The sequence below is a fragment of the Aphis gossypii genome, chromosome X (genome assembly GCF_020184175.1).
Source record: "Aphis gossypii isolate Hap1 chromosome X, ASM2018417v2, whole genome shotgun sequence".
In the NCBI taxonomy this organism is placed as follows: Eukaryota; Metazoa; Arthropoda; class Insecta; order Hemiptera; family Aphididae; genus Aphis; species Aphis gossypii.
Window position 1 is genome coordinate 14663180 of NC_065533.1, and position 26112 is coordinate 14689291.

The following is a 26112-nucleotide window of genomic DNA, read 5'->3' on the forward strand; positions in this document are numbered from 1 at the left end:
TTTTGAAGATAGAAAAATTTTTCAAAAAAACTTTCATTAATCTATCAAAGTGAGTACCCGTATACTAGTGACCTCATTCATTTCAGAAACACCATATATATAAATACGAGTATGTATATGAAATATTTTTTAAACAATCTTAATCAAATTTCATAAAAATGAATTAAAGAACTTAAATTTCATATGAATTATTAAATATTGGGGAAAATAAAGTTGCATAGGGACTGCTATACTGTTTACAAAAAAGTTTTTAAAGATAAAAAAAAAATAAAACAGACTAATCTAACCTGAACAACGGTGAGTAATACATCTAGTCAATAGGTAATTAATATTTCATTAATATGGAATATTTGTGTTTTAATTGTTATTATTTTTATTTATATATAATACTATTAAAAAATTAAATGCGCAATGTTCTTTTGAGAGGATACTAGTAAATTCACGAAAATACTTTATTATAAAAAAATTAATTCAGTAGTGTTACAAATGAATGTAAATTCAAATAATGAATAAAGAAAACCAATTATTGTCTAGTCAACATTAAGTGTCTACTTCTATGGTGTGAAGTCCTAGAGCTAAGCAAATTTGCATTTACGTTTCATCTTAACTGTTAAAATGTAAATGGATATTGTGATGCACTGACATCTAACACATTTATAGGCTCAGGTTTACGTCGTGAAGTGCCTTAAGTGTTGCCTACTTGTAGTCAAAGTTATGAAACTGGAGCCTGTAGAATTTGTTCTTTGTAATAATAATAAATAAAACATGATATAATAATGGGAGTATAGAAAATTGCATGTACAAGACAAAAACTGTCTCGTGACATTTAGTGCATAATTTATAAAACTAATTATTATAGCCAAGACCTCAATGGCTCCTTTATACAGTTACTGAGTATATCAATGACGTATTTAGCTTTTTAGATTCTAGCTCTTTTAGGCTAAATTATTTCCAAATTTCGTGAGGAAAAAAGGCTGTTTTTGTTTATTCTTCCGACAAAGTTGTTCTCAAACAAGTCTTAAATTAGATGCTCATAATGTAATAAGTTTTCAGGTAATAATAATAAATTATTATCAATCTCTTCCATTAGAATAAACGCTTAAGTTATAACCATTTTTGCGTACAACGAAAAATTTCGTTCATTGTTATAGCGATTTGTTAGGTCTAATTCACTTAGCTTTTTTTTTTATATTTTACACCAAATGAAAAAAAGAACTTCGTGTTTCTGTAGTAGAAAATATTTTTATAACACTTTTGAAAGCAACTATTTCATAGTCACAAGCAACAAATTTTGGATTGAGGTTTAGCGTAACACTTTAATAATACCTAACAACCAACCATCTAGCAGAAAATCTAAACACCGATATCATAAATGTACTCGAATTCCAAAGAGAAACAGAACTTATTAATACAATTTAGAAATAATTTGAACTTGGTACTCGAAACATCTTTAATATTTCTCTATTGGTATAGCCCTGAAATTAGACGTCACATTAGTGGCGTATTTACGGGGAGGATATGGGGGATATATCCCCCCTTGGTCTTTTTTTTACTAGTAAGTATATTAATGCTAATAAGTGTACCCCCCACCGTTAAAGAAATTATGTTTTCCAACGTATATCCCCCTCTGGACAAAATCCTAAATATGCCACTGCGTCACATTATCTTTAATGATTTTAATCGTCACAAAATTTTCATTTTAGAGTTCAAGTTTTAGGTTCAGAAATAATCAGAAGTCACACGGTGCAATATCTGGTGAATACAGGGGTTGGGAAATTGTGAGAATTTTTTATTAGCTTAAATTTCTGACCAACCAGTCAGAGAACTGTGATGAAACATACGCTGACGGTACACGGGATATGCCATACTTTTAGAACTGTCATACCGTTTTTCCATCGATCGAGTTAAATGCATTTTTAATGTTTATGCTCTCTGCCAGATAGAATTTTCTCTGATTGACTTCATTCATAAACGTTTATCTTATATTTTATATGTTTATCTATATTATTCGTGAAACCAAATTTATTCTACGCGAGACCTCCCCAAGTCCACTTGTCATTGAAGATTTGAAGTCATAAGACTTTTCTAATATCGTTGAGAAGGCATACAGGGTAGGATGATACCATACCTTTCGGCTTTGCTGCATTTTCTTAGAAGCATTACCCTTACTTTCATCCGCAGCAAAGGAAACGTTCCTCTTACACTTCAGACACTTATTAAATATGTTGACGAACAACTGTGGTTCTACTTTGTGCATTGCCCATAGAATTCAACTTGGTTTTCTGTCTGACCTTTTTGCTTTAATTCGATCAAAAATCGTAATAACCTAATTTATGTACATAATTCTAGACAAGTTATGATTATAACAATTTAGCTATATTAATTATCAGAATAACTATAATTGAGTAAAGATAAACGAGTGTAATATACCTCATTTTTTGTGATTTTGTTTTATCAACATTGTATGTTCAATATCTTATAATAATATAATATTGTGTTTTTTTTTTAGACAATTTCAATGAGTATGTGGACATTAATGGTAGCTATGATAATCGGCTCCATAATATTGGATATGGAAGTAAGTCAACTACAATATTTTATAATAAGAAAACACATGTATAACCAATCAAATTAATAATAAATTGTAACCACATATGTAGTGGTTTTTTACGGTTATATCTATTAAAATTTAAATTACGTGATAATATGTACTAATGTATATTATAATATATTATTTTATCATTTTTTCATTATCATCAAATGGCTTTATAACTCTGTTAGAGTTTTCATCGCCTATTAATGTTCTCCAATTTCCACGATCCTGGACCCTTACTAGTTTTCAATTTCCAGTCAGGTCATGTTTTATACCATCTATTCAGCGTTTTTTTGCCAATCCATAATTGCTCAATCTTTGCTTGTTCTCTTTGCTTTACACTAATAAATCATTCTATCCTTTATCCTTTTAAATAACTTGTTATTGTGAATATTTTTATCATTTCTACATTTTTTCTTCTTCGCCAACAATTGGCTACACTAGCATCCATAGGTTATATATTATTTTTAATAATTTGTTAACTAAGATTCTTGTCCATCTTCTTCATCATAATTATCACTACTGCTTTCATCCGGCTGTATGGTTAAAATAATAGGGCTCTAGAATAACGTTTCTATGCATTTCTTTGTGGTAATTTTCGTCTTATATTTTTCAGCATGACAATTGCAATCTATCCTATCTTTTTTTGTCACTGAATCTGTGTCTTTATAGATTAATTTTTCTACGCAAGCTATAGTTATATTTTAATTTGTCACCTAACCCTTAACTTGTGTTTATATCGTTTTAATAGGATTATATTGGAAATTATAAAGTAGCAACCGTATAAATTCGTACCCTATTTTAAGATCCAATTTATCTAGCTTTTTTTTGATCGGTATTAATAATTTAACCCTTTTGCGGAGTTCAGTTACAGTCTCAAAACTGCAAACATTAATTTTTATTTTATTCACCCATTCTTTATATCAATTTTTCAATCATTGTTTTTTGAAAAAATGTATTTCATCATGTGTATATTACACATTATGTATTTTACATGTGTATGTAGAGTTTTATGGAACATTATCCATAACGATAATACATATACTTCATCAGGAGACTACAACGTTTGTATAAACCATGATCCAAAAACTTCTTTATTAATTTCATTATGGCAATCTCATGTATTACTAAATTTTCTTCAAAAAATCTATTTTTCTCCTATAAATCCATATGTGCTCGAAATTCTGTGGCAAATATGAGCCTACCTCATAGCCAGTAGATATCTTAAAACTTTTAGTTTCTTCTTCATTTTGCCATATCCGAGTTTTAGAGTTGTTTTGATTTTCTCATCCCTCATCCAGGTATACGACTGGATGATGATCATTATTTTTACGAAGTATACACATAGTAAGCAAAAATGTACACCTTAACACAATAATATCGTCACTTTCCATCAGAAATTGTTGTCCGTTATTACACTTTTCAGACAAACATTTTATTTTTATTTTAACAATTTTTTTTTATAGAAGTGAGAATTCCCTTATAATTAAATTTTTGTTAAGCAATATTTAATTTTTTTTTTTTTTTGTAGGATAGATTATTATGATATGATTCACTTTTCTCGTAAAATGCATGCATGGTTCTTTGTATTATATCGTTATTCAATGAATTAAACAACGATAGAATAGCCATTATAGCTCTCAACACGACCCCGCGTCACTCGGCCAAATAACCTAGAAATAAACAGCTAGTTCTGACAACATTTTTAGCGCTTACTTTTCGTGAGGACAACTTTTGTATAATTTCATCTATCTTGATTCCATGATTGTTTCTTTCTACGCTACCGTCACTTTTTTAAGATCTATGTTGAATAGTAATGATGAGAGCGGATCATCAAGCTATAGACTTATAGTCCGGTCTTAACATCAAACTTGTCTGATAAGGCACTTTTCACTTAACCTTGGTACCGTGTACCATTCATGTATATTCTTGTCAGCGAGATAAGTTTTTTCTTAAAATTCAAACAGTATGTTGCACAAACTATCATAGTGTATAATATCATAAGTTTTCTTAAAATCTAGGAATACCAAATGGCTGTTAGACATTTAATCTGAACTTGTATTTTTTTTTCTATTAATTGTCCGATAATTGATAGTTGATCAACTGTAGATTTACCTTTTTGAAACCCACACTGGTAGTTCCTTATACACTCGCCTGCTAAAAGTTTTAGTCTCCCTATGAAGATTTTGGGTAAAACTTTATTTGTCAGGTTCAATAGAAATTACTTTCTGGAATAGTCACAGATTATCTTGTTTCCTTTTTCTATAAAAAGGTATAACTATGGGTTTATTCCATTCGTCTGGCAGTTTTTCCTCGTTTCGTATGTGCTTGCATAACTCAGTCTTCACAGTTTAATCAAAGGTCCTTGAATTCCAGATTTGCTCTTTGTTTTTTTCACTTTGGCATAGCTGTTTCTGTAATTTTACTGGTAAAAAACTCCTCAATGTATTCCCGTTATCTAGATATTTTAGCTTAAGACTTTATAAATATTCCGTCATTTTTATCTTTGATATCATTTAGCATCGGGTTGAACTATTTGTACTTTTTTATAGTTACTTAAGTGGTGTATGATTGTTAAAACAGTTAATCTTTAGTTCCTTTCTTTTTTGACTGCATTTTGTCACTAATCAGTCATCATTATACCAACTATTCGATTTATAATTATATTTCGCTAGTGTTTTCTTAACGGTGGTGATAAAGGCTTCTTTTGTCGTTCTTCATATGTACTCTTCTTTTCTCTTCATCTACCTGTTTCGTTTATCTCCTTCTGAATTTCATGAATGTATTTTTCCTTTTTTTTTGTATACTAATTTGTGAATATTGGATTTCGTTATTTTCTTACTATTTGTGGATTTTCATTAACTTACTTCTACATTTTACTATGACTAGAAAGTGATCAGTAAGACAGTCACTGCCACTGTAGCATCTTACGTCTAAGTTACCGAACCTAAATTTACGGTTTATGAGTACATGATTTGTTTGATTATATGTTGATCCATTAGGTTAAGTGATTTCTATGTACGCTTATAAATATATTCGTAGGGAATGTTGTGCTGCTAATAGTAATATTTCTCGAATATGCAAATACTATTAATCTTCGACCATTATCATTTTTTCTTTCGTGCATGCTTTATAGTCCCACTATAGATACAAACAAAGTCATTTTTTCTATTATCTTTTACTTATATTTATTAATAAAGTAGACTATATGAAAGTTATTATATATACATAACTAAAAGACGGCTTGTTGCGTATATATGAATGGTTAAGTCCAACTATATTTTGTTATTTATTGGAACTTTAATGTGGAACCTAAAATAGACGAATTTAATTGAAGATAAACATATCTAAAAAAGGATGCAGTTAACTACTAAAATTAAACATTTACACTAACCGATCGATCCATTAAAATTTAGTTATTTATTAGTAAATTTTATTGCAGATTTTTCTATACTCTGTTTAGTTTAAGTTTAGCGACCTTTGATACCTCCATTAGCCGGTGTCAGGTGCTCTGTAATTGGGTGTCAGTGTATACCAATCGTATTTAATTTTCGTAGTTAGTGGTAGTTAGTACACGTATAGATACGTAATTTCACATTAGTGGTCATAGCGGTCGAAATTACTTTTCATCAGGTGTGACCTCTACCTCTAACAAACACTTAACAACTAAATTAATTTTTTTTTCAAGATTTTCAAATTAATTAAAAATGATGTACTAATAATTAATAAATACATGTTTTCTTGTCTTTAGGTACTCCTTCAGTACTTTACACCAACATTACCATTATGCCTTTTAGGTCCTTGGTTCCGAGAATTGGGATTTGTGATATTCTACGGTGCAATCGATCTGAAACTGTATAGGTATTTATGGTATAAATGATTAATTAATTAATTCAGTTTTACTGATATTTAAATATTTATAGAATTCTGATGCAGTTTCGTACTAGAAAAGCACATTGTTGGACAATTACTGACAAAGATCTACTGAAATATTTATTGTTCGGTGTTGTTGTGGTGATTGTTTACCTCACTGCCTGGACTGCAGTTAGTCTTAACTTCTTTAATGAAGGATGGATGCTCGTGAACCATGTGAAAGTCGAAGATGGTTTTTTATACACTATGTGCAAACCTCAGTGGTGGAATCACGTTACAGAATTTGGTAATTAACTAAAGCTTAACATATTTTTATTTTATAATAAGTATTTTCTTAATATTGATATGATATTAACTCCGATTGATAGAAATTAGTTTTGTACAATTTTTCTTCAACAGTTTTTTGTAAAATTACATTACACAATTTAGTTTTTTTTTAAATAACAATACAATATCTACTTATATTAAGTTTATGTTTGTTAGAAGTGTAATGTGTTGTAATGTTGTGTAATATTTCCATTAATTTTACCACATTATTAATAACTCGAGTCTTGATTGATTCTAATAATACCGTGTTACTAATTTTTAGCTCGATTCTCGATTATAATTCTATTGTTTTTTCTCATTACATGTTTTGTCCAGCTAAAGCTATTAAAGCAATTCAAAATCATTTTTAAGTTTCTTGCCTTTAAATCTAGTGCCAAATACCAACGATACTCGTCTTATTTATTATTATGATAATTAAACAATTTAGAAGCTCTCAAAATAATAAAATTACAAAAGATCTTTAATTTAGTCTTAAATTATTAATTGGTATCACCAATTTTTCAGAGATACTAGTTAAAATTAATATGATGACTTTAGGTTTTCATACTAGGTACTCCAATAAATATTTTATATGCATCTATCGTACTAATTATGCTCAAAAATCCCCATTACTAGATTAATGGATCTTGTGAACAAATATAACAAGTATAATACAAACTTGTTATTTTGTAATAATATAATCTCTTTTAATTTATATCTTAACAATGATATAAATATTTTATGATCTTTACTTGGATATTATGTTATCTTTAATTCTTTACCTATTAGGAATCTAAAATGGTATTGTATTACTATATGATACACATCTAGTAGTTTGTAATTATTCAATACGATCATTGTTTTTGAATAACATATTGAGCTTAGTCCATTTATAAATAAGTAACTTCTTAGTTTTATAGAGGTATGATCATGCTATTAATACGTAATTTTAAAATAGCAGGTTAAATGTTTGAGTGGTTCGAATAGGTAACAAAATAATAGTATCACCACAAGCAACCCCTTCAGATTCAATTGACATCGAGAAATCGCTGTGACTTTTCGATGCTAGACGGTAGACTCCCTAGCATGTCCTGAAGACGTAATTTTTTTTTTTGGTTTTCAAATAGCTGTGAACCATAGGCGCTAGATTTTCTAGCACTTACTGTGCATTCTCAGAGAAGGTCTCTCCAGTGGCGTAATATAATTTTAGGAGACCCTTAGACAAAAATTCACTGTGGGCCCTTTTTTCTTAGGCCCTCAATTGCCATTCTTTATACATTTTCTTATGTATTATTGTCATAGTATCAAGAAAAACTAATTACTAAAAAAAAAAAATTAATATTAAAAAATTACAGATATGTGTGTATCAAACTATTTCATATTCCTTAAATTTAAGAATTCTTAGTAAATTAAAAAAAAAATTGTATTTTTATTTATTTAAAAATGTTTTGTCTTTCTTTTAAATTTGCAAAGTTTTCAATTACCTATTTTTCATAATCATTATCAGTTTCCAATAGGTAATCAATGATATCATATAATCTCAAAATATCGAGCCACATTCAAAGACCTTATACTTTATACTAAATGTAGTTTGTGTATGATTAGCTCAAAAGTCCCCACTACTGATATATTTAAATAATATCTTAGTGCCTAACCCATATTTTTTTTAGAACATTTTCGTGTTTTATTCCGGTCTTGACTTGGTAGGGGCCACTAGGCACGAGGCTTGTGGCACTTGCCACTGAATTGTTCTTTACGGTACTGGGTCTCTCCTATTAGGCGTACTATAGTTACTCTTGTTTGGGATGTCTGTCTAGTTAGTTATAATTTTCCTTATTTAGAGAAATACTTAAATATTTAAAATTATTATTATTAGTAGCGAGGTAGCATAGGTTACCTAGTATTATTAAATTATGGAAATAACAAAACAGAAAGTAGTTATAATAATATCATTTTTATCAAAACATGTTATAGGTTGTAAATTTGAATTAAGTATGAAAACGATTTTTTGATCTACAGGTGAATTATTAATTTTAACCGTGGGTTTATACTATGGAAATTCGGCACGTAATGCTCGTGTGCAGTTTGAAGAGCGGCGTTTTCTCTTTTATGCAATTATAGCGGAATTAACGTTTAGTACTCTCCATAATACCATTCGTACAGTCTATCCCATACCATTCCACCAGGATGTGACATTCATAGCCGCCTTTACACGCAGCCTGTTGACAAATACTCTCGCACTTGTAATCATATTTGCACCGAAGGTACGTATACACATAAACATTAACATGGTGATTTTTTTATCGAACAACTCATTACGTTACTAGAATGGAGTCATAAGAGGATATCATACAAAATGTTGATATATTACTTCACTCGCAAAAACTTTCAATACCTATCTACATATATTATAAACTCCTTCGAATTTTTATTTGTATGCATCAAAATGCTCCAAAAAAATATTCTATTCAGAATATGAAATTAAATATACATATATACTTTAAAAAATATAAAATATATTCTTATATAGGTATACTTTTTAAACGTAATTTTATTTCAACCTGAAATTATGTAAACAAATTTTAAAAATCTTTTAAAGATTTTGAAATAATGTGTATTGTCGATAAAAGAATTACCCAGTATATAAATAAATACTATTTACTATCTATATCATCAATTATCATTAGGTACCTATGTTTCAATAATTTTCTGTTTTACTGCAGTTGAAATAAATAATACAAACATTGCAATTACAATTAATAATTTCATGATTCTACAGTTCTGGCTTAAAATTTGATGTAAATACAAGATAAGTACCTATTCGTCTTCAGTCTGTGCCTCAAAAATATGTTCACAATTTATTAATGAAGCAACCCATGATAACTTACCGTAAAAGAAACATTGTAATTGTGTTACAATATGATTATATATGAATTTAAAATTTATTTTTTTAATACATTTGCAAAATTTGTAAATCTTATAATTTTATAAATTATATTAGTAATTTAATCTGTAACCAATGATCTACCTATTTAATTATTTAAATGAACAAAAAAATATTTAATCTTAGTCACGCTAAATTCATGTGTGACGTGTAAACCACCCTAAAAAATTAACATAATAAGATACAAACACTATCCATATCTTAAGAAATCTATTGATATAACTTTAATTATAAATGGTTAAGTTGTTCAGAATTTACACGATTATAACAGACTACAGAATAATTATATAGGTACCTACTTAAAGATTATAATTTAAAATTAGAATGACAATAATGTTTTTATTATAAATGTTGGTATAAATAACACCACATAAAAATTAGACGAATAGGGTAATTATTGAAAAATCTCATTAATATAAGATAAATTAATGAAAACGTATTTTTTATTTTATATAATAATTTAATTTAACTAAGAAAAGAACTGTGTTATTAAATATAAATAGCTTTTCGATAGAGTACAATGATGTACACAGATGTATCTGCTATACTTTTTAGATATAGTTTTTGATTTTGTGTTAAGTTATCACACTTCACTTTAGAAAGCAGTTTAATTTGTTTACATTTACTTTGATTTTTTAGATTCTGAAAGAAGTGATGAATGTTTTGATTTTACAATGATGTATATTTTTTGTGTCTGTGTATAGTATAACTTGTCGAAATAATGCTTCAATTTCAAACTTCGGGGGTGGTTTCCGATGGAAAAGTGAATATCCTTGATGACGGAAGAGTGACGGAAAAACGGGAACTTTTACGAAAAACCAGTTTATGACCAAATTAATTTTTTTATACAGTTGTTACTCAAAAACTAACCACTATAGATACTTCAAATTTTCAAATTTAGTTCAAACTTTTACGATACATGTCAAAATCGTGAAAAATTGCAAGTAATTTTGTAGTTGAAAAATCATAATTTTGTGTTTATAACTTTAAAAAAGTAGGTCAGTACATTTCGGTGGTGAATGTTTGTCCATCGTCCCTTCAGTTCTCGGACAGGGTAGTGTAATTTTACTGTAGGTATTCGATTTGAATGCAATGATTTCATTCGATAAAAAACGATTCTGAGCTGACGAGGGAATATTTTTATTTAATTTTATTCGTTTCTATGGTGATAGACAAAGCCATAATTATTTTACACCACATAATCGTGAAGTTGTACATTTTTTCTCCTTTAACCGCTTTTATTTCGAGTATCATTTCGAGAATTGAAAAATGACCTCTCTAAAGTACCAGTTCAAGAACATTACCTTTCAGAAAATATACTACATTTGTACTTTTGAGCAAGTTCAGGAGGAGAAAAAGTGTTTACAGAATAAAAAATAAATAAAAATCATTGTAAAACCAATACATTCCTCGCTCCGCTCAGAATCTAAAATGAACACTAAGTTTTTCATAAGTTTTCTTTCAAGTAGTTTTAGAGAAAACTAGATGCATCATTTTGGGAAACATTTTAAGTGCGTTTGAATTTTAAACTTTTATGAAATTTTGTAATGATAACGATTTATCTTCAAACAATTTTAAATAATTGTTATTATTCAAAAACTATAAATCGTAGATGCTTGAAAATTTCCCCAGTTATTTAGATTAGAATTTTCTTTATATAATTTTCTTTTCAAAATATTTCGCTTATTTTAATGTTATTTATAGGTATTTGAAATGGTATTAGTTTTTTATTTTATAAATATCGATAAAATTGTTTTGGCTGAGACAAAATACTTGAAAATTTAATACAAAGCTCCCCATAAGTTAGTCTTATAATAGAGATTCAAAAATTATAAGAATACATGGACACAATTTTTTTAATAACATTTAAAGTTCAAATATTGACAAATTTGTCAAAATTATGAATATTTGCAAATTATTTTGAAGGTATTTTTCATAAAAATTTATGTAAGTAGCCAAGAGTTGAAAATGTAATACAACATTTTCCATTAGTTTGGCTAACAATAATTATAAAAGAACCTTAATTTTAGTGTATTAAAGCCATTAAAACATAAACCACCTTTTATAGCAACCACTGGAAATTATATCTTAGGCTGAGAAATCATCTCCGTTCAAAATCGTTTTTCGTATACAATGATACCTATCATTAGATCCAAATTATATATATCAATTATAGTGATCTACTATATAGCACAGCGTTGATTCATAGTTATTTATATATATTTATATAAATAATAACAGCTATTTATTTTATTATTTTATTCATATATATTCATATTGTATACAAACTGATTCTTTTAAAGAGTAACGGACACTTACATACCTAAGTTCTATAGTTCTTTATTTTTTAAATTAGAGATTTATAATACTTACCCATAAGTCCAATGCCTAAGATAGATGTACTCGTATAGTTCTTTAAATGATGTACCAACAAACAATAAAACAATTGAATTCGACATACTTCTGTCGCAGTGTAGAATGAATAATGAATATTAAGGTAGATATGATGATTAAATAAAAAAGGCTAAATTATTGATATGAATCGTAAGCATGTTAATAATAAACTATAATAAATTGTTATTGTTATTGTTGATGTGATATTGTTTTTAATGTGAATATTTTAAATCATTAGATATGGTATCAAAAAAAAGTGAACGCTGAACTCAAACATTCAGCAATAAATCAAGAACTTTCTGAATCATTAAAAGCTGACATGGTTGATAAAGACTTCAGAGAAATGAATATATCGGAGATGACTTCGGATGAAATAAGGGTAATGCTTTGAAAATAATAGCATTAATATGCCTTTCAATTTGCAATAATTGATAATTTATCTCCAATAATAGCACTACAATAATCTCAGTACATTCCTAAGTTTAGCCTTATTAAGTCTCTTTTTAGTTTTTACTGCCTGTACCTCTAAATAAATAAAATACCTTGTTTTTCCAAAAAAATATAGCTCATGAACTGTTTAAATTAACGAGTACCTGGGCTAGTCTTAATGTATTATGAAAAATGTTTCACCTAATCGTCCTTCCAAAACTATGTATTATTGACGATGTATAAAATAATACAGTAGGTAATTCAAATATAATTTTGGAAGGACGATTAGGTGAAACATTTTTCATAATAAATTAAGACCAGCCCAGGTACTCGTTAATTCAAACAGTTCATGAGTTATATTTTTTTGGAAAAACAAGGTTTTTTATTTATTTAAATGTACAGGCAGTAAAAAGGGGCTTAATAAGGCTAAACGTAGGAACGAAGTGAGATTATCGTAATACATATTAATTGAAAAGATTAAATCGAAATGAGAAAATATTAAAGGTTAAGAGGATTGATAGTTAATAATATCATTGTAGCAACTTTTATGACTTTAATAAAATATGTGAAATGGTTAAAACTGTGAATAAGTGTCATCTTATTAAATTTAATAGGGAAAACCTGGTAAATATGGGACGCCTAACTTTAATTGCTTTTAATGAGTTGTTTATTAATTTTACAGATAAAACAAAGATTTTCATTATATGTAAAATTACACGTAGTTTCTAAATGTTCAATCAATTTTGTTATATAATTATTCATTATGCATACTTATATGTGCACTTAACTAATTGGTTGTGGTCCCATCATGGATCATAGTGGAGGTAAGAAGGGACACGAGTAGGGAAAACTATAGTAACCTAACCGATGAGACAATATTTGAAAAAGTTGCTTGTGTTGACGCTTATTGCTTTAAATAATCCAGTTAATGAAAGTTTTAGGTTAGTTATGATTATAAGTTTTGGTCGGTTTAGCTGGATTCATGACGAAAGTTCTAGTGTATTTAAATAGAAATTTACGTAAATAATGTATGTAATCAATAAATACTAGCATTCAAGTCTCCAGAAAACAGCAGATGGAGGCAATGAGAAAATACCGTATCGTGATACGAAAATATAAGATTCACTCAGGAACAAATAAAACAAAGAGGGGAAAAGACTTAAATTGATGGACTGAATTAATTTATAAGGCAATTTCAGTTTATACTGAATGATTATAATTTCAAAAAAAAGAAAACTAGGCATAAATTATAATTTAAAACAATATGTAATGTATACTGAAGAAGAAATGTACATTGTGAATGTTATTACAAACAAATAATTATAAAGGCAAATTATTAGAAACCTAAGTGGAATAATAAAATAATTAATAGTTAGGGTGATTACTGATTAATTAATTACAAAATAATTTATATAAAAATCTTTAGCAAAAGAATTGATTTAACTTATGTTTCAGGAAGAACTCAGCCGTGTCTATGTACAAATGGGAATATTACGAGATAAAACTGTATGTAAGAAAAACCCTCATATATCTAAACGAAAAGGTGGAAAGAAATTGCCACATAGACGATTTTCATTACAGGTAAATAAAGTGAACCAGCTGAAACCAGGAGTGGGAAAATGTATTGTTTCGTTGAATAAAATAAAAACAAAATGTTTTTTTTCTATGTTCTCGGAACGGTTATAGAAGAAAGGAAGCAGAGACAAGGTATGAAAGTTTGGTGAAATATTGGCTTATCATTCTTAGGTTCAATTTTCTCACACATGAGATAATATAATAGTACGCCTAATTTCTATTTTAGTCATCCATTAAAATTCGAAAAAAAAATAAAGAACTAGATTCATCAGAAATAAGTGAAACCAATGAGACAAATGAAATATCCAAATCACCAGAAGACTCTGTAGTCAGCAATGAAGATGCTCCTGCAGTTGGGAGTGGAAATGGAAGTGGTATTTGTAGTTGTCATTCAACGACGGGAATACATCAGACTACTTGCAACGAATTTAATGACGGCAATGGTAAGTATTTCTTAAACATAAAAATATTTTTGCATAGCCTCAAAACTATAATTAGATATTAAATTGAGTTAAAGTAACCAATTTTATTTTGTATAAATTTAATACCATTAAATGTCCAAAGCAACAAACATTTTTATCATATAATTTAAAAGTTAAATGGTTTTTACTTTAAATTTTAAATATTAATATATCAGATATTTATGAAATAAAATTAAGAATAGTCTGTACTTAATAAAACTTAATAACCTGGAATGATAATTTATTTTTTAAATGTCCGGGATTCATATGAACATTAGTTAACTTTAAAATAATTGAATTGTCATAAGATTATACCTGAAAAATAAACATATTTGTGAACTTTTACATTTTATTTTGAAAATCTAAGCAATTACACCTATAAATCATATTGAAGGTATTGTATTGTATAATAATGTATATGAGATATAAATTAGATACCGTACGGTGTCACAAAATGGTAGACATCATTAATATTAAAAGCAATAAAAGCTACCTATATAACATATTTTTAGACTCGTTTAATAATTAAAACAAAATATTCTAATAATCTTTTAAATTGATCAAATTATTATTTTAAAAATTATATTATACTTATATCGATAATTTGTCTCGTTATTTCTGCATTGCTAATCAAAACAGTATACCTAATTCCGATCTACATTATAATTGATAAGCTACAAATAATATTTTAACAGTAAATCAAACCTTAATATAGGGCATAGACAAAAATTGATTAAAACTTGTGTTAATATTTGTATATTTAATTTTACAAGTATAGGTAACTAATGTATACTTTTCGATTTTACTTTTAAGAAGAAAATTATCTTATCCTACAATTAATATTGAAATACTAAGTTAAAAATCAAAAAAAATCGAGGTCAAGTGGGTAGGTACCGCTCTGCTGTACATTAGGTGCCGTGTGGATTGCTATTATATATTATAGGAGTGTTAAATTCGAATCCAATGATAAGTATAATTGTATACAAAAAACGATTCTGAACGGAGATGATTTGTCAGCCTAGGATATATTTTTCAGTAGGTGGTGAAAAAGGTGGTTTATGTTATAATGGCCTGAATACCCCAACAATTAAGTTCTTTTATAATTATTATTGTAAGCCAAACTTATGGAAAATATTGTATTAAATTTTCAACTCTTAGCTACTTATACAAACATTTTTATGAATAATACCTACAAAATAATTTACAAATATTCATGATTTTGACGAATTTTGTCAATACTTGAACTTCAAATGTTAATAAACAAATTGTGTCTGTGTATTATAATTTTTGAATCTCTATTATAAGACTAACTTATGAGGAACTTTGTATTAAATTTTCAAGTATTTTGACTCAGCCAATAAAATGTTAACCTAACTCCGTGCCCCCTACTCGCCCGGGGAACTTACGACGCCGTGGCTCGTCTACCGACTCGTAACTCACGTTTTCTTGCGCCCGATCGCAACACCTCCACGGAAATGCACCGATTAGTGGCGGCCTAGTGATGGGAACAGTCGAGTGATTTTTATAATCGAGAGGTTATAACAAAAGAGAGATGCTCTCGAAAAAATCTCTAGGTCAATTTAATATTTCATTGCGCTCAGTAGTCAGTAATCACTAATCAGTTACTTGAGTAGGTTACTCGACACTCAATACAACTCTCGTTATTTATACTTACTATTCGTTAGAGCATTAGCTATTACAATTAATTACCTACTAATTAATACTTTTACCTATTTGACATTTTATAAAATAAGTATCAAAACGTGTACAACAACATAGGTATAATTAGTTTTTCAATGTTATAAATCTTAATTATACAATTTTTTAAATTTAAATCGTTATTTTAAATTCATAAAGTTATTAAAAAAATGTATTTATTATTTTTATTTAAAATATCTGTGCAGGTACTAATTATAGGTATTATCAAATATAAATCTTATTCTATTATTATAAATTAATAACCCACTAATTAATAATCACTCGAGAGTTTTCAAAACAATCGAAATAATCGATTAAATCTAACAATCGAGTATTTCGAGTAATTTCTCTCGATTGTTCCTTTCACTACCGATTACCTCCGTGGCTCCGTGACCGTTTTCGTTCGAACGCCATTTTTACCGTTCGACGGTCGCGAAACACGTTTTTGTCTTTCCTTTTTTTGTATTTATTTTGTTAACGTTTTTTTTTTTTTTTGTCGATTATTTTACTTATTTTGTTTTACGTTGTAATAAAACGACGCATCGCGTCAACAACATAAAACAATTGTCGATTATAGGTACCTTTTCCATTTTCTTGTGTCGAAGTACACTTACGCGTCTCGACTAACGCAAGTATTTACGATCGTTGGTAAAAGCGGAGGAAACTACGATTATAGCCTCGCCTGCTACCACATGTGTATAGATAACGCTAATATAAACATTTGGTGAAAATTTCAAATATTTACAGTGATTAGTTTTTGAGTTACATCTATATTACAATATCGATTATGTCGAAAACTTGTTTTGCGTAAAAATTCCCGTTTTTTGGGTTTTTTTGAAAACTGCCGGAAAATGTTTACTTTTGACTTCTATAATGCTCCAAGGATATTCACTTTGTCATCGGAAACCACCTCTGAAGTTTTAAATTGAAGCATTATTTTGACAAGTTACGCTGTAGGGTACACACACACACATTATTGTACATCAATAGTGAATACATTCATTACTTCGTTTAGAATCTAAAATGAACTTATCATTTTATCGCTTTGTCTTTTTTGGACATTGTTTGGTTTGCCTATTATTATACAAAATTGTATACCTATAAAATACCTGTAAATTCAGTTCTATCAATGAAATAATTTTAATTTCTTTTAATTATAAAAAAAATAAAAATTATAATTTTTATTTTATACCTAACTAATGTAATGTTAAGAACTCAATCTTGAATTAATAAAAAAACTTATTTTAAAAATATTTTCAGTCTTACTCTCTCTCTAAGTGGTACAAGTGATTTTAAAATACATTATTATTTTTTTTAATTTATTGTTTTGTTATGGTTTTTCAATTTTTTAATAAGTGGTACAGTGATTTTAAAATACTTTTTTTTTAATTTATTACATTTAATTCATTTTTTTGTTGTGGTTTTTCAATTTTTTTTTTTAATATGAAGATTTTAAGAAGTCAAGAATTCTATATGGAGTATATTCATCATAATATATTCATATATATATATTGTATACCAATATAATAAATATTTTAGGCTTGTTTCTGCTGTTGTGTGAACTATGATATTCAACACAGAGCAATTAATTTGTTTATTAAATTCATATATTAAGTTTCTGACTTTCAACAAAATAAATCTTTGACATCTACATGACTTTTTTCGAGATCAAAAAAAGTCATTTAATGTTTTAACTATATTTTTATGGAAAGTTCATCCTGATGGTAGAATGAATTCACAGAAATCAAGCTGTGGTCTGGTTAGAAATAGAAAATATCGATAAAAATGGTTTCAAAGTATAGAGTGAAAAATTAAAAAAATTTAAAGAAACATCTATTCTTATTTTGGGCAGAACAGTTGTTTAATCAAATGGTTATATTTTGATAACTTTATAAAAATAAAAAGCATAGGAACAAATTGTTAGATCTTATTGTTTTTTTCCACTTACAACTTTGCGCCATATTATAGCTTAGGATTTAGTTTAACTAGTAGGTCTTATTGGAACAAAACTTTCATATTAAACTTTCAATGACCCTCTTGTGTAAATTCCTGCTTTGAAATTGTCTATTCTTGGTAACAAAAATACTTTTTATAAATCGATCGATAACTTCAATTCATCTCCCTAGTAAATCAATTTACAAGTATTAATAAAGAATATCATTATTCACATTAATCTAGTTTTTTGTTTTACTTTTTTTTTTTTTTTTTTTAAACTGAATAGTCCATACTTAATCCGGGAGTCAAGTACATTTCAAAAAGCTATTAATTTCTTCAACATATTACAGTCATTATTTTCATAAATCATAATCAAATTGATTATATATTTATTTATTTTATTTTATAATAATTTTTAAAGGAAAGTTCTTTGACACAATATAATATAGAATAGTAATTTGAACAACTTAATATAAAATGTACAATATTTCATTTTAATCAATAGAGTCTAGTTTAAACAATACTAGCGTATAAAAATAATAAAATATTAATTTGAAAGTATGCATAAAAACCTAAAATATTTGCAGGTCATAGAAAATTGACGAATTTAATTTAAACACTATAACAAGTAACACATACTTAAATACAATACAAGTTTGATTGTTTCCATAGTTACATTGAGATAGTGATAATTTTGTTTTTCAACAAGATAGAGCACTACTACAACATAAGTTAGAAGTTCGTTGGTATGTGAACAGTGAACTTCCTCAATGGTGAATAGTGCGTAAAAGAGATAAAAATTTAATGATTCATTCCTGGTCAGTGGTCACCTCGTTCCTCAAACTATGTTGTAGGATCAAAAAGTTCTCGGAATTTATTCATAGAAAAAAAACTATTTTTGTTAACAAATATCTGATTATTGAAATTAAAACTAGACATTATTTATCTGAAGGTTTTTCGTTAAAATTACATTAGTCTCATGTGAGCCGTAATCATGTCCATACGAAACTGAGTTTACGCATTTTTTCAAAATGTCACTTGATTAATGCGCTAACATTAAATTTTGTTTTAAACTTGAAAAAACTGCTGCAGAAATGCTTGAATGTTTGAAAACAGTTTATGGTGATGAAGCATTAAAAAAACAGCCGTTTATGATTGGTTTAAACCAGCGGTTCCCAACCTTTCTAGTTGTGCGGACCACCAATTTTGTAAAAATATCTTTGAGGCCCACTATAATACCACACCTATAATATACGTATTATAATTATAAAATATAGTATATATTATATGAGATAAAACTATATTCAAACATCAAACGTTCGATACCGACGATACCGTACACTTATTTTACACTGTAATTAATATTGATCGAATATTATTATAACCAGAAATATTATAAGTATGAAACAAAAATATATAATAATATTATATTGTTCACGGCCTAGTACCGTGCTGCTCGCGGCCCACTTGTGGGCCGCGGCCCATGGGTTGGGAACCGCTGGTTTAAACGGTTCAAAAATGGTTAAGAGTGACTTAAAGACGAAGAGCGGAGTGGCCGGCCGTCAACTTCAACAAATGATGAAACAATCGAAAAAGTTAAAAATTTGGTGCCAAATGGTCAACGCAAGTTTTTATATCGAAGTTTTAAAGCGTTTAAAAGATTTAATTCGGCGAAAAAGGCAACGAAAATGGGAAAATGGTTGGTTTTTGCATCATGACAATGCACCGTAGTACTAGTCTTTTGCAGTTCAGCAATTTTTAACGGATAAAAAATTTCTACAATTCCACAACCCCCGTATTTACCAGATATTGCTCCACGTGACTACTGGCTGTTTCCAAACCTAATACTTGGACTCATAGGTGAACGTTGTGACGGTTGAAGACATTAAAGTAAACGCGATAGCGAATCTCAGGGCCATTCCAATAGAGAGATATCAAAGATGTTTCTAGCAGTTACAAAGTCGTTGGAGTAAGTGTGTCTGTGCTGAAGAACGATATTTTGAAGGAGATTAAGTAGATTTAAATTGAAATTGTATATATAAAAAAATAAAATGAAAAACCGGCAACTTTTTGATCCTACTACGTTAGGTTCCGCCCAATTCAAAATAAGACCGTGACCCGGCGGCGACCAGTTTTCGTTAGCCTAATTCCCATCAGGTATGCTAGCGCTGCATACGCAAGCGCTTATTGAATTTTTAAGTTGTAATGTTTTAAATAAATGTATTCTAATATTTATTTATTTATTTTAATTATATAAGGGCATTTGGCCCAAGTATAGCATTTATTTATAAAGCTAAACATTTAGAAGAAGTAAAAACATACCAATAAATAGAAAAATAGAAATTTACGTATAATACATATACGTTGTATTCTTTGTAAATAATAAGTTGGTAGTAAATTAAGTGTGAGATTCTAATAGATCAGGTAAAAAATGAGAAAGAAGCGTTGGCGGAGTTTGCATGGAACATGCAACGCGCAAAAGGTTTATTTGAACAAGTGATGGGAAAGTTCTTTATAAAAATGAACTTGTTCATGTTCAAGACATTAAATATTAACTAGTTCAAGTTAAAGTTCATAGTTGAACTAGTTATATATTATATATAAACTAGAAACTAGTTCATATTATTATTAAGAATAAAAATGTTATTGAATAAAATGTGTTAAAAAATTAAAATTGATAAATGTATAACTATGTTCCATGAAAATTAAATTGTCAAAGAGCAAACCCAAAATTTTTAAGATCATAATAAATAAAAACTTAGTTCACGTTCAAATTCATTTCTTGAAAATTGAAATCGTTTATGTGAAGTTCACACAATATGAACGCGTTCTTTCCCATCACTAATTTGAACCATAGAGCGTAGAGGATGGATGAATATGGAATGGATATGTTTCAAAGAGTGAGGTCATTTCGACCTAATTTTATAAAAATTGATTTCCTTTTCAACAAAAACAAAAACTTCAATACATTCTTTATGTTATACTTATTGAAAATTTTTAAAACCCATGTTTAATATTTGTCAACAATTATTTGATGAGAGATCATCGAGTTTAATTTTGATTTGATAGAAACTACCACATAAAAGTATTTGTAGAATGCACCAAGACATAAGTATTGTTAAAGAGTCTCTATTAAGACAAAATATCAATAATTGATGTATAATTGATTGGTTTGCAGCAACTTCCACGTTTCTCTATCACTAGCCTTCCTCTTCAACTTTTGATATGAGTTACATCCTTGATCCTCCATTATCTAACATATGTATTGCATTCTTAATCTTCCTCTATGATTTTTCCGTCAATTACTCCTTAGATTATTAATAGCGCATCGTGCTTAAACTTTGACCTTTTAATTCATTTCGCCTTAACTGTTTACTCTTCCACATTGATTTCCTCTCAGATACTATTTCTAAAATTTCTTCATTAGTAATGCCATCAGTCTAACTTATCTTTTTTATTCTCCTGTTGCACCACATTTCGAATGCATCTTTTCTTTTCGTTTCTTCTCTTGCAATAGTTCATGTTTCGCACCTATATAACATAATGCTCTAGATGTATGTTTTTAGTAGATTCTTCCTAATATTAAGGTCAATGTTTTTTTAAATAAAAATATTTCTTATCTTATAAAATGCCGCTTTGGCTTGGCATATTCTCTTTATAATTTCCTTTTTGCATCTCTCATCTAAGCGTATAGTGCTATCCAAATATATGAAGTATTCTACTTATTCTATAGTTTCACCATTCTCTAATTTTATTCTTGTTCTTATATTGTTGTATCTAATACATAATAGTATTTTCGTTTTTTTGTGTATTAATTTTCATATTATGTAAATCTTTTTTCATCGCCTGTTTCAATGTTTCTAAAATATTTATTAGATCTTTTTCGTTCTCCGCTATTATTGCAATGTTGTCTGCGAATCTCAACATGTCTATTCTGTAACCATTTACCTTTATTCCTAGCTGTATTCTCTCTCTTATAATATCTATGGCCTCTTGAATATAGGCATTAAATATTAAAGGTGATAAGTACATCCTTGTCTAACACCTTTCTTTATTTTGGACTTTTTGAATATCTCCCATTTTTATGATTGCTTTTTCATTTTTATACAGTTGGTAGAGCAGTATTCTTTTCGTGGTTGCAATTCTGGCTCTTTTCATAATTTTAAACATTATTTCCCAGTTAACATCGTCAAATGCCTTCTCAATATCAACAAAAGCATTAAACGTTGACTTACATATTTTTTTCTCCACTATTAATCTTAAAACCAATATCGCTTCCCTCGTACCCGTATTTTTTCTAAAACCGAATTGGTCTTCTGATGATGTTTCTTCTATTTTCCTTTCTATTCTCTAATACATAATTTTTTTTTAAAGTCTTTGAGGTGTGCGAATGCAAGCTAATGGTTCGAAATTGTTCACACTTTATAGCTGATGTCTTCTTTGGTATGGGAATAATTATACTCTTTACAAAGTCTTGGTAAGTATATCTGCCGTCCTGTAAATATCTTTAATGAATTCAAATAGTTCATTCAGCATATTTTCTCCTGCTTCCTTCCAAAGTCCAGCTAAATGAGTTTATACTTTTAATAATTTTCTATATTTTATACAATTTATCTCCTTTATCAGATACCAACTAGTTTGGTAGACTGTATATCATAATAAATGCATTATAATACAGTTAAAATGATGAAACCTTTCCTAATGGATACCTTCCAACAGCTAAATACCGCCGTTGTTTGGGGGGGGGAGGGGTAATAACAATAAATTAATATATTTTATCATCATTTATTAATAACATAATTCAAATACAATTAAAATTTAACAACTGTTACTGTGAAGTAAAAAATTAAAAAAAAACATAATAATAATACAAATAATTATGTGGTATGTAATAATGCAATGCAACTGACTTATGAACATCAATTGATATTAGTGGAGGTTTTAAAATAATATCATGAGCATAAAATATTTTTATATCTGAAGATATGGGATGGTGGAACATTGGAGATATATAATATTTAAGAACTTTAAATTTAATTGTACCATTCATACATTTAAATATGTGTACCACTTTTACAAAACCATGATCTTTTGCATAAATACAATTTTCTTTTAAATTTGAATTATTTATAACAAATTATTCAAAAATAATTTCTTTATAATAGGTTTCATAAACAGACTTTTTAACTGAAGGGTCATAATATCTTTCATTTTTGAGAATAGGGTAGTTGAGTTTAACAGAAGTAGATTCAATATTTATTTGTTTCATTACACGATTATAAGTATCTTCAAGATGATACCTTGAGTTTTTACAACTTTTTTTTACAAATTGTAATTAGTTCTCAAATTTAAATGCAGAAAATCTATCTAAGCATCCGTGTATCAGTACAAAGTCAGTGATATGAATTAATCCATGCACATTGTAACCTACATATTCTAGACCATATTGAGAAGGTTATTCCCTTACAAACTGTTTCAATAACATTTTAGCAATACTATTAAAAGCATAACATGTTCTAGGTGAAATTAATAATTTCACACATAAATAGCACAATATACAATCGTAAAATGGTTATAAAAAGTAGTATTCAAACGCTTTCTCAAAACAATTCGTCCTGTGTATATTAGAAAAGTCCTAAACTCGCTATCTTTCCAGTACTCTGTTGCGTGCCAGTATCAGATTTAAATCCAGATGGTTATTTTGAACGAAAGTTAAACTCAATAACGAAATATGTCTTTATTGCATATAAATTAAATTCATGTAACAAATAAAATAAGTGGCTGAGTATCGTGAAAGTGCTCAGTTGTTGATAGCTTTGGTACATCTGCCGTTGCTGGCAAGGGCGTCATTTCAATGTTTTTTTTTGGTACGCATAAATATTGAGCAGGCCACTGTTTATTTTTTTCTTGACATATTTGACATTATTCATACTTTAGTAGTATAATAATAATTATTAACACAATTAAAATAAAGTAAAATGACATAATACAAGCTGTAAGCAGTGCAAAAGCTATAAATGTCTAAATTAAATACAAATTGAAACTTCAACAGTCAAATTAAATAAAAACAATTAACAATATAAAGCAATACAATAGATATGCACAGATTAAAATCAGTAAAATTTGTGGTTACTAGTAATAATCATACAACGGTTGTTTTGTGATTATAAAGATGGGATCAATCAATCAATTATCAACTTTCATAATATTTAGGTACATATTAATTTATTATTTTAATATAATTATATAAATATAATTTTTTTTTGTGATGTGGTCGGGCGGGCCATATGCATGTGCCTTGCGGGCCAAAAATTACAATTTAGAATTTTAGGTACGCAAATGTATACCCTGCGTACCGCAAATGACGCCCCTGACTTGCTGGTCTTCGGGCTCCCTTATATATTGTGGTGCGTCTCTTGTTTACGTCAAGTTGTCGCCTTCTGGGTGAAACCAGGTGTCCTTTTAGTTGTTGCAAATTCAAACACGAATTTGAGAATGTGCAATAACATCTCAAATGCAGCATTAGTGCACTATAATTATTGGTGCGCTTACTATCCCGACACGTGTCATGGTCATAGTAGCATCCGCATTACCCTTGACGAGAGGCATGGTCATACTAACTTAGCCTTGATATCTCGTAGCCCATAACAACTCAAACTCGTCTAATGGCCTTAGTAAGCGATTGAATTCAACAGGCAAAACAGATTTAATACTACATAATTCTTCAGAAATACTTCCAGGGTTTACAAGCCGTAATGGTTTTTAACCTTTTACCCAAAAACTTTACAATATCTTCATAACCCCTAAACAGATATAAAATAAACACATATTCTAATACTAATACAGATGATATATCAATTGGTAAATCTTCTAAAGCACATATATCTTTATGATAAAATTCATCCTTTTTTCACGGAATGATTGGTTATTTCTTAAAGGAGCAACCATATACAAATTTTCCTTATCTATTATTAAAAAAAAATGAATAAGATATTTAGTTATTAAAAACAAATTTATTTAATAGATATTTAGACGTATTATAAACAATAATTATTACAAATATTATGAAAATAATAAAATATAGAACATGTGTTTATCAAATAGGTAACTAGAAACTAACAAATAAATTTAAAATAATATTTAAAAAAACTTACTAAAAATAGCTCATTTTGTCTCTAGATAAGGTTAGGTTAGGTTAGGGTAGATTTTCATTTTTGAACCAGTTAGGCAGTACAAATATTTTCTTGAAGATCATCTAAAAAAAAATATTTAAAATAATTTAATAAATTATAAAAATAATTTTTAAATATTTATATTTTAGTTTTATTTGTGTTGTATTTAGAATTCGGATATTTATTGTTAAATAATTTAAAAATATTTAGGTACCAAGTTCCGAATTTTTTTTTGCGTTTTCTATGATTTAATTTCCGATTTCGTCTTCTTCGGTAATTGGTTCAGTGGTTATTTTTTCTAAATCTTCTTCTGTAATGACCTCTTGTATTTCATCGTTTGGAAGATTAGATGATATTAAACTAATTCTAGCCGTGCAGACAAACATCGTCTCATATGACGTTCTATCTATTCCTAATATGTAAATAATAAACATTAAAAAAAAAAAACAATTTTTATTAACTATGAATAACAATTAGAAAAATGTTAATAGAACCTGAATGAAAAGCTATATTTTTTTCAAACTGAATAAATCTTAATGCCGATGGCCAATCGGAACTATTATTATCACCCATCTAAGCAGCTAGCAGTTTTTGAACGTCTCTATTGGCTCGTTCAACTGACCCTTGACTTTGACTACGTCTTGGCTTTCCGTGAACGATTTTGACTTCATTTCACATTATATGAAGCTCATTAATCACCGAATACGAATTCTATTCCGTTATTGGATTGCA

At 28.2% G+C, this 26112-nt stretch overlaps 1 protein-coding gene across 1 annotated transcript in view; it reads left to right on the top strand.

Moving 5' to 3' along the window:
- Positions 1-26112, top strand: part of LOC114124795 (probable G-protein coupled receptor 158) — a 59763-nt gene that overhangs the window by 26000 nt on the left and 7651 nt on the right. Inside the window, exons 3-10 of the mRNA XM_050206115.1 lie at positions 2510-2578; positions 6345-6454; positions 6517-6752; positions 8792-9036; positions 12349-12489; positions 13995-14120; positions 14226-14246; positions 14341-14557. Coding sequence (XP_050062072.1) covers positions 2510-2578; positions 6345-6454; positions 6517-6752; positions 8792-9036; positions 12349-12489; positions 13995-14120; positions 14226-14246; positions 14341-14557 — 1165 coding nt within the window. The remainder of the gene's footprint in view (positions 1-2509; positions 2579-6344; positions 6455-6516; positions 6753-8791; positions 9037-12348; positions 12490-13994; positions 14121-14225; positions 14247-14340; positions 14558-26112) is intronic.